The sequence below is a fragment of the Brassica napus genome, chromosome A7, assembly GCF_020379485.1.
Source record: "Brassica napus cultivar Da-Ae chromosome A7, Da-Ae, whole genome shotgun sequence".
NCBI classification, from domain to species: domain Eukaryota; kingdom Viridiplantae; phylum Streptophyta; class Magnoliopsida; order Brassicales; family Brassicaceae; genus Brassica; species Brassica napus.
In genome coordinates this window covers 1,178,453-1,189,148 of record NC_063440.1, presented here as the reverse complement: position 1 = coordinate 1,189,148, position 10,696 = coordinate 1,178,453, and the positions used below count along the sequence as shown (strand labels likewise).

Genomic DNA, 10,696 nt, shown 5'->3' with positions numbered 1-10,696 from the left:
CCTAAAGATGCATAGAACTGAGTTTAAGATTCTGACAACATTAGAGTAGTGAAACATTAAAACTCTCATTTACCATTGACTTAGACACATCTGTAATAAGGATTCCTGGAACAGCAGAAGGAACAGGATCGAATTTTGTTCCTGGAGAAACGTTTTCGACAACAAGAACAAAACCAGCAGCTCCGAGATGCTTCACTGTTGCAACAACTTTCTTGATGGAAGCTGTACCAACAACGAAGTTGAAAGAATATCCACAGAGAAGAATCTTTCCTTCAACCAGTTTCTTGTTAAAGACTTCTGGTCTTTGACAATCAGATGGATTATACTTGGAAACAGACGAGTCAAGCAGAACATCATTTGCAGAAACCAAAGTGTACATCTTGTGAGGCCGTGTTGATGCTGCAGAAGAAACACACAATCAAACATATAACTTGGAATGTAAAATAACATTTTGGTTTTTGTTTCTTACGTGATAATCCCATTCCTGCCAGCATTTTTTCCATTTCCAAGGGTGAGATGATTCTTGTATCTACGGTCATCAATAGCAGCTGCGACGGTCATTATCCAAGGGCTATAAGAAACCAAAGTCTTTGGAAATGGACCTCCGTTTCCAGCAGCTTGAGCAACGAAGACGCCAGCTTTTACAGCTCCAAGAAGTGTAGCATCGAATGGATTCAAGAACGTTGTCTTGGTAGTTGTTGGAGGACTGTTGGGACCTACGGAGAGGCTCAGGATATCAACACCATCATGAACAGCCTGCTCATTAATATCTCTAGTTAATATCAAACCACTGTTCTAAAAGTCGGTCTATGCAGTGCCTAGGTGGAAAATATTAAACAAAATAATTTTGCTAAACCAATTTTCAAATATAAATCAAGGCATTCAAAAAATCGGTCTATAAAACGCCTAACCACCGCATTTTGAACATGTATCAACTAAGGCATCACTACATGAAAATGATCTGCTATAACAACCATACAATAAAGAATATGCAGCAGGAGAAATCATTTCCTACGTTAAATGTAGTCTATGTTCCTTTCTAACTACTTGTAAGTTTTAACTCTACCTGATCAATTGCAGCAACTACATCAGCAACAAAGCCTCCGAAAAGCCGGTATAGAGCTTTGTAAACAGCAATCCTGAAAGAAAAATTAGCCTTTAGCTTGTGAAAGAGATACAAAACTACCATTTTGCACTATCTATCCACCTACCTAGCACGTGGAGCCATTCCACTTGCATTTCCAATTCATAACCGTGCATTCTCAATGGAATACCGTTATTCCCAGCTGCAATAGCTGCTGTATGACTGAAAATCCATAAGTAAAAAAAAAAAAGAATCAGGTTTCCTAAGTAGTACAGTGAAAGGGTCCTGAGAACAATATTAGACTATAAGAAGAACATAGAGACGAACCTTCCATGCCCATCTCCATCCATTGGAGATGCATAGTCTATATTTGGGTTAAATGCACCAGCCGCTTTAGCAGCTTCAGCGAAATGTTGAGCTCCAACAATCTTCCTGTTTGCAGAAGCTCTTCTTAGTATGAGGATCTTCTTCACATTTCCCTTTGTAATGAGGAAGAGGGCCATAAGGTAATCTATGGTGAGAGGCAAAGCTCGGGTGATGCGGATAGATCCCCGAGTCAACGAAACCAATAACAATATCTTCTCTCTTCTCTTTCCCAACCACCACCTGTTGGCCAAACATCTGTTGGAAGTCCCAGAAACTCAGGTGTATGTGTGGTGAGTCTCCTCACTTTCCAGTCTTTGTTTACAGATTTAACACCTGCGGTGCGACGTAGTGTTTCTGCCTAACCAAATATAGTGGAATAGTGTAAGGGAACTGTTAACTTGAAGAGAAGAAATGGAGAAACTAAAAGTGTTGAGTTGAGTTGGGGCTTGTGCAAAAGATAGGGCAAGGTGTCCAGAAGTGTCCTGATGGATGTGCAAAGTTAGGGTCAAGTCTAGGAGAGACTTAGAAGTGTATTTGGGAGCAAATGAGCGAGTGTGCAAAGATAGGGCGAGGCAGTACGGACATGTACGGACAGTACGGATCCGTACGGACCAGGGCGACCCAGATTTGCATAACTCGGCCATTTGAGAAGTTTTGGAGTTGGTGCAAAAATAGGGCGAACCTGACGTCCCGGGAAGGCTTGTGCAATGTCTGGGCAAGGTTTAGGAGTTATAAAAGTGGTCCCAGTCTTGTGGATAAGGTTCTGATCAGATGGCATCAAAGGAGAATCAAGAAGATGCCATTGGAGTGTGATTGGCTAGTTTGGTCTTGGGACAGGCTGGCCTTGGCTGTAAAGACAAGGGGAGCCACGACCATGTACCTGGACTTATCTCTGGATAGATTAGCAGGAGCCTAAGGAGAGCCAATCACAGTTCAGCCTTCCCCATTTTGAATTAAACCAATCAGACTCCATCTCCTCTTAACCAATCAGCATCAACTACTCAGATTGCAACAAGACCAGCTCATCTACACCATCCATTCCTCTTAAGTGATTTACAGCCATTAGATATAGGTTTATGATGTCTCAGATTGTAACAGCCTATATAAACAGATGTATGGACGAAATTGTAACTCTTAAGAGAGTTAGGGGGATTTCCCCTCTCCTTCATGGAAATGAAAAACTAGTTCTTGAATCTGAAACTCTAATCTCTAAACACTTATTCTCTTAGTCTCTCAGTCTCTTAATCTCATTCTCTTTAGTCTCATAAACACTTAAACACTCTCATCAATCTCTGTTCTCAAATCACCTAAAACAAGCTCTTATCTTTCTCCATTGGAGTTTATACACACACACATACAACCAGAGTAGAGATCTCTTTAAAAATCACATGGTATCAGAGCCAGGTTCATCTGAACTTGGTTCTTGCTTCCGCTGAAGCTCATAGCTCTCCTCCATGTCGCTTGAAGCCAAGAAGAAGCTCCATGGTCCAGCCGGCTGTTCAACTCTTCAAGAAGAAGGTATGCTCATCCATGGTGTCCAGAAGCTGTCTCTGGCTGATCTACACTCTCTCATGAAGCCCATGAAAGAAGAAACCCTGGGAAGCAAAGGGTTCTTATTCACTGTCCAGGAAAGGTGACAGCTTTCAGCTGGTACTGGTGTGGCGAATTCAACATGAAGAAAGGTGTGGTCATTGACATGGAGAGTGCAAGAGAAAGGTCCATGGGAGAAGGAGAAGTTGGAGTTGACACCAACAGCTCACTGTCTTGCCATGATCTATGGAGTTTCAAGGAACTAACACTAGTTCCTTGGCTGTAAGAAACCTCTTTCTCTTGTATAAAGCTTGAGTATATTGACTGGTTGTGATGTTGTGATGTGATTGAAACCTGAGGACTGTTTAAAAGATTATTAAATGAAATAAAATGAATTTAGAATCTGTCCCAGGATGCTTAAAGAGCTTGGTTCCCTAGTAATCCTTTCATTGTACTAGTTATACTATTTACTAGCAGTTGTGTAAGTGCTTTAAAAAGACTAGTAATTAACAGTATTACTAGGATTACTAGGTATGTTAATATGCTTATATCCGGTTCATAATGATGCTTGTTGTGATTGATTGAATCTGCTTGCATACATGGATTGAAACTGAATTGAAAGCTGTTGCATATAGTCTTGTGGCTGTCTTACATTGAAGCATTAGATTCATGTCTAACTGCTGAGTAAAGAAGCTTTAAAATGCCTAAGTAGCTTGCATAAACTGAAAAAGAAAATGCTTGTGCTTAGAGAGATTGCTTGCAAAGATAGAACTTGAAAATGACTTGTTTTAATCTCTTTGCAATGCTTGTGAGATTGGGAATCAAACTTGATGATTAATCAAGGATTGATCCCAATACTCTTGTGTCTTATCCTTGCTGGAGTTTGAGTGGTGTTTCAGGTTCACAAGAAGTGTTCTTTGCTCACCACCTATCCAAGACAAGAGGAAGACTTGAACCATTGTGTGGAGCAATGGGAAGATACTTGTGTGTAGAAGCTGGTTTAAGAAGCGCAGGCCACGAGGTTGTTGAGCTCCTGGTTCAAGACATACAAGCGGAAGACCAACCATTGTGTGGAGCAATGGGAAGGTTCTTGTGTGCAGAAGCCGGTTTAAGAAGCGCAGGCCACGAGGTTGTTGAGCTCCTGGTTCAAGACACACAAGAAGAAGAAGGTCACCACCTAAGCCATGAGAAGGCCGGTGATCTGAGGGTACTTGAAGCTGAAGGCAAAAGGGTGGATCAGTGATTTAAGCGCAGCTGTTAGGGTGATGTGCTCCTGGTCTTGAAGTTCATTGAGGCTCATCTCAAGCTTGTGGTGGGGATTCAAATGACCAACCTGAAGAGCTAAAGTTCAAGACATGTTTCCTCCTCCTTATCACTACAAGAGAAGGATAAAATGAAGCCTGTTGCCAACATTCTGTGGGAAGTCCACAGCCTGCTCCAAAGAGGGTAGAGAGGATGTTGTGACAATGGAGAGATGACTTGTGGTTCTGTCCATGGTGGTTTAGTCACCATAGCCTACACATCAGATGAGTGTAGAGAGGACAGTCGACATACAAAGAAGAGCATCACCAGGAGGGTGATGCAATTTAAACCAAGACCATTGCAAGCTGATCATGGAGTGATCCAGCCGAAGTAGAGGGAAGAAGAAAGCTACTCAATAAGCTTCTGGTGTGAGATGCTTGGAGAGTGAGCATTGCAAGAGGGATGGGCACACCAAGGAGAGGTGTTGGATACTGAATCCAAGCCTCAAACCTGCCAAGTTCAAGTGAACCGTGCCCATGGAGGTTCAAGAGATCAGCTCGGATCTCTTGTTTGTAAGCAAACCTCCTAACCATTAATAAGCGCTTGTGTCTTTATTTATTGTGCTGTGAGTGGTGTCTAGAGTCCCAGAATCTCATGTTTTGTTTATTGCATTGTCTTGTGTGTTGCCATAGCTTGAATCAGAATGAATGTGTTGTAGAATTGAGTAGAATGTCTATACTGCTTGCATCATGTTTGAAAAGCTGTTTTGCATACATAAGCATGTCTCATATTGTCTAAGTTCAATCCGAGTGTGTACTGTTGCTAATGTTTATGTTTATTCCAAAAATGAAAGTCTAGCATCAATTAGAAAGTGTCTAAGGTGCGTGCATCATTGGTCTTGATTGAAACTGGTGTGCATAGCTTTAATATGTCTCATGGATTGAACCTGTTGCATTCATGGAGTTAATGCTTTAAGATTGTGCATTCATGTATTGATGCATTTAAAAATGAGCCTAAATTGTCAATGTATTGTATAAAGCTTGCATTGTCATTTTAGAGATTGAAAACTGCTTGTTCTTGCCTTAATTGATTGGCTTGTTTCAAGGTTTATATATTGCTGTGGCATTGGTGATCAAACAGGATAAATTATCTTGGTTTGATCCCAATGGGATGATCTGATCTTGCATTGAGTTGTGGTGGTGTTAGGTACACAAGGAAAGTGATACATGTAACTCACCAACAGCCAAGAATGTAGAGACAAAGGTCTTGTGCCATTGCATATCATCACTAGGACATGTTAGTCCATAATCTACAGGAAGTGTAGTGTGATTGAGTATGCAATGAGAGATGACCATTGCATAATACCATTTGACATATCTAGTCCTTAGTCTACAGGAAGTGTAGCATGGGTCATTATGCAATGAGAGGTGTGTCTTGTGAGACTCTCTATGGTGATTCAAACACCCTAGTTCCTGGTTAAGGAAGAGAGTAAACTCACAAGAAGAAAGCTATCATGAAAGATGATAGTTATTAGACCATGGAGATGCATAGGATCATCACAAGCTTAGCTCCTTCTAGTCTCGGTTCTAAGCTTGAGGGGGAGTCTTAATGCATATGATCCATGGTCAGTAACAAGCCTTTTGCAAAAGCTTCTACAAGGATCATCAACCGGACCAAGTCAGTGGCGTGTCTAGGCAAGAGGCTGTTCAGAGCAGCCTTGGCGAGTGAGGAGGAAGGCTCTCCATCAATGCGGCTTCAATGAGAGGTGATTGAGGAGAAGCTGATGAATCCATTCTGCCTTTCCAAGAAGTTGATGATGCCATGAAGATGGTGCATTGGTCGAGTTTGGAAACTCACAAGAACACAAGGGAAGTTCCCTTAGACTTTTTAAAAACTCCTTTCAATCTTTTTCATTCATCTTATTCATTGCTTGTGCTTGAAAAGATACTTAAGATGATTATGATTGAATTGTGAGATTGTGTGCATCAAATGTGATGCAGGATATTCATTTTGAATTGTGAGATTGTGTGCATCAAATGTGATGCAGGATATTCATTTTCTTGTTTTTGATAGGTACTGATGCACCTTTGGGATAATGTATCAGGTACCATTGCTTGAGCCTCACTAAAGATGTTCCTGGTCAGTTCCTAGCTTCTCTAAGATGGCTGAGAAGTCTGTTGAGAGGGGGAGATCCAAACCAGTTCTATGAAGAGGGCAAGCCGTGTGTGAAGTGTTGATCAGCCTCACTGGTGTTTTGAAGATGATCTGGCCGTGTCCTAGCTTCTCTAAGAAGGCTGTGAAGTCAGTTGAGAGGGGGAGACTTCAAACCGGTTCCATGAAGAGGTGAAGCTGAGTTGTTGAGTGCGCAAAGTCTTGATGAGTTGCTGCACCAGTTTAGGCCGTGATCCAGAGCTTCTTGTGTCCAACCACACTGGTTCTAAGGCACAAGAGCTCACTGGCCAATCCCTAGGCCTTGGAGACTTTACTCTTTTTCCCTCATCAAGGTTTTGTCCCAAAGGGTTTTCCTTGGTGAGGTTTTTAATGAGGAAGTTCTTCAAGGTTCCAAGCTTGACATAGGATCAACTAAAGTCAAGCTTGAGGGGGAGTGTTAACTTGAAGAGAAGAAATGGAGAAACTAAAAGTGTTGAGTTGAGTTGGGGCTTGTGCAAAAGATAGGGCAAGGTGTCCAGAAGTGTCCTGATGGATGTGCAAAGTTAGGGTCAAGTCTAGGAGAGACTTAGAAGTGTATTTGGGAGCAAATGAGCGAGTGTGCAAAGATAGGGCGAGGCAGTACGGACATGTACGGACAGTACGGATCCGTACGGACCAGGGCGACCCAGATTTGCATAACTCGGCCAATTGAGAAGTTTTGGAGTTGGTGCAAAAATAGGGCGAACCTGACGTCCCGGGAAGGCTTGTGCAATGTCTGGGCAAGGTTTAGGAGTTATAAAAGTGGTCCCAGTCTTGTGGATAAGGTTCTGATCAGATGGCATCAAAGGAGAATCAAGAAGATGCCATTGGAGTGTGATTGGCTAGTTTGGTCTTGGGACAGGCTGGCCTTGGCTGTAAAGACAAGGGGAGCCACGACCATGTACCTGGACTTATCTCTGGATAGATTAGCAGGAGCCTAAGGAGAGCCAATCACAGTTCAGCCTTCCCCATTTTGAATTAAACCAATCAGACTCCATCTCCTCTTAACCAATCAGCATCAACTACTCAGATTGCAACAAGACCAGCTCATCTACACCATCCATTCCTCTTAAGTGATTTACAGCCATTAGATATAGGTTTATGATGTCTCAGATTGTAACAGCCTATATAAACAGATGTATGGACGAAATTGTAACTCTTAAGAGAGTTAGGGGGATTTCCCCTCTCCTTCATGGAAATGAAAAACTAGTTCTTGAATCTGAAACTCTAATCTCTAAACACTTATTCTCTTAGTCTCTCAGTCTCTTAATCTCATTCTCTTTAGTCTCATAAACACTTAAACACTCTCATCAATCTCTGTTCTCAAATCACCTAAAACAAGCTCTTATCTTTCTCCATTGGAGTTTATACACACACACATACAACCAGAGTAGAGATCTCTTTAAAAATCACAGGAACACCCACAGAGAAAAATGATCTCAAGATCTTTTTTTACCTGCTCAGGAGAAATATGAGCTGCAAATCCATTTATAAGGTGTTTGTAACTGTAAAGCTTTTTGTATGATCCTTCCTCAAAGAGCATTCCAAGAATCATATCGTGCTTCCTCTCTAAGTGACGAGCATACGATGTCACCAATTCACTGGAAAATGTAACAGATTGTTTAAGCTAAGCAACCAATGTGTAGTCTAATTGGAAAGAAGAGAAACTATTTCTAAGTACCTTGATGTATCAATCTTCTCATCAGATTCGACAGCAGTTGCTTCATAACCATTTTCTCCACCTTGGTAACTTATGATTGGCTCTCCTTCCATAGTCACGATGTAAACCTCTGCTGACACAGTAACAAGAAGTGCGGAAACCACAAAATATATCATCCTTATATCCATATTGGTTTGCAGAAAGGAAGCTCTGGCTTTACTTCTGCTGTAGATTCAACTGCAGAGTCAAAAATCAAATAAAGGCATTAGCATCTTGAGACCAATACCACTATCAATAGAAAGCAGAAACCATCACTTCACTCAAACCACTCAAACAAAAACTGACACTAATCATCTAATTTCATATACACTTTCAGAGAAATAAGCACATAGAGAACTGAAGGGAGGAATGCAGCTGTGGCTGGCCACAAAGCCACCATGATCTTTTCTTTGATTGAATACATTTTCAACACATTCATTTACAAAATAAAAAATAATAAGGACCAATCTTTCAAACAAAATACAGACAAAACACATAATCAAGCTACTGTATAGAGATACACAAGAATCATCTCCATTGCAGGTCAAGAACATTAAAACTGAAAATCCAACAAAAATTGTGACTAAAAAACCACCAAATAAGAAAAATAAGGACGAGATTCATATTTTACTATGTTTCACTTTGTCAAGAATTAAACAGCATTACCATATTAAACCAGCCCCAACAAGAAAAAAAAAAATTTGAAATCAAAACCACAGGTTGAAGACAAAGAACATACAGTACTTGCTCCATAGAAATTTCCCTAAACACATTAACCAAGTAAATAAAGTTCATCTCCATCTTATGCCATTTATATAAGAAGAAACCAGAAATAGCAAGAGTATAACGACTATTGCTCTTCAATGAATGTGACAAACAAAGAAGAAAGAATCTTTAGACCTTTAAGCCTACACTTTCACAAACCATCCAAGCAAAGAATAAACATCAATAAAAATCCAGATGAAATGAAAAAAAAAAAAGTGTCTACATTTATAAACTGTAGCTTGAACAGAGTAAAAATCCAAAAAGAAAAATAATGTGTACCCACAACTTACATTTGCTTCACGAGACCAATCGAAATAGAGCAAACCAACAAAACAGACACAAAAGTAGCTTTTTGAGACGAAAAGGGTCGGGCCACGATTGAAAAATCAAATGGAAAGATTACAACTTTAGTCACTAACTACATATTTAGCAGGAAAGAAACCCAGAGAGGAAGCTGGTTCAGATCTTTAATCAAGTGGTTTTGATTATGGGTTTCTTTGTAGAAGGAGAAGAGATCTAGTAAAGGAGAGAGAGATAAAAGGAACACGAGAGGTGTTAGTAAAAGATTTTTTTACTGTGAGTTAGTGATGAATGGAGTGTTTCTTTGAGTGGGTAGAAATGGAGAAGAAAAGGTCGTTAGGGTTAATAATGTTTCAAAGGATATTGTTATTTTACGCATGTTTATTATGCTATTACAAATTATACAGCATTAATAATTTTATATGTTTATGGTTTCACCTATAAAAAATCAAAACTTTAACTATTTTATATCAAAAAATTCTTATAATTTTTTTTCATTGATCTGATAAGATGTATAGTATTTTGAAGACTTAAATTTTGATTATTTTAGAATTCAAACATCAGTAAGCTTTTAATGTCGACAAGAATTGATAACAAATTTTTAATTAACATAGAACTTCCATAATATTACTTTATTATTTAAAATTAATTGTAATGTTTTCTGTAATGGTTAAAAATAATATTATTTTAAATATTTTTTTTAGTGTTTATGGATTGTGCGGAGGTGGAGAGGAAAGAAGAGTGACAACGATTCGCGCGCGATTTATGGGAAATCAATGTTTTGTGTAAATGCCGATTTTTTTTGGAAATCAATGCTTTCTCTTTTTAGAGTTCTAGAAATTTAAATATTAACAAAATTATTTTCGATAATAATACAGTGAATAGTTATGTGCTTTCTCTTTTTACAGTTCTAGAAATTAAAATATTAACAAAATTATTTTCTATAAAAAATTAATATGGTGAATAGTTATGTGAATTTATCATCTATTAGGTCATTTCCAACAAGACACCAAAACATTAAATTTGGTGTGATTTCATCTCCAACAAAACATCAAATTTGACATCACTGAGCCGCCGTCGGTTAGAGAACCCTAGCGAGAGAGAACCCTAGCCGCCGCCGTTGCTTCTGCCCTAAGGCTCCCAGGTTAGAGAACCCTAGCGAGAGAGAACCCTAGCCGCCGTCGTTGCTTCTGCCCCAAGGCTCCGGTACTCCGGTGGTATGGGGTCCCTTTCGCCGCCCAGTGGCCCAGGTCTCCACCAAACCCCGCCAAAGACCTACTCACAAGCCGCCTCACTTGAATCAAAGGTCCCCGAGGACCAGTTCTCAAAAGTTGTTCGTTTTGCTCCCGTTGCTGATCTGCAAGGGGATGTTGCCTCTGTCGACCTACCGGCAGAGTTGCTCTCGGATTCTGAGCCACTATGGTCTGCATATATTGTGGGACATTTCATGGGAGATGCACCCCATATTGGCAAAGTTCATGCAATAGTTAATAGAATCTGGTCGTTCCCGGAGAGACCAG

General features: G+C 40.1%; 2 protein-coding genes across 2 annotated transcripts in view; both read right to left on the bottom strand.

Moving 5' to 3' along the window:
- Window positions 1-9,481, bottom strand: part of LOC106357625 (subtilisin-like protease SBT2.5) — a 12,139-nt gene extending 2,658 nt beyond the window's left edge. Inside the window, 7 exon segments of the mRNA XM_048737193.1 lie at window positions 1,275-1,306; window positions 1,412-1,521; window positions 1,523-1,672; window positions 1,674-1,808; window positions 7,869-8,013; window positions 8,094-8,309; window positions 9,167-9,481. Coding sequence (XP_048593150.1) covers window positions 1,275-1,306; window positions 1,412-1,521; window positions 1,523-1,672; window positions 1,674-1,808; window positions 7,869-8,013; window positions 8,094-8,260 — 739 coding nt within the window. The 5' untranslated portion in view covers window positions 8,261-8,309; window positions 9,167-9,481.
- On the bottom strand, window positions 158-1,239 carry LOC125576658 (subtilisin-like protease SBT2.5). The gene is made up of 4 exons (XM_048737192.1): window positions 1,212-1,239; window positions 1,067-1,139; window positions 470-756; window positions 158-399 (listed from the first exon to the last, which is right to left on the bottom strand). The coding sequence occupies exons 1-4, from the start codon at window positions 1,226-1,228 to the stop codon at window positions 354-356; spliced, it is 423 nt and encodes a 140-aa protein (XP_048593149.1). The 5' UTR covers window positions 1,229-1,239; the 3' UTR covers window positions 158-353.
- Window positions 9,482-10,696: the final 1,215 nt, after the last annotated feature.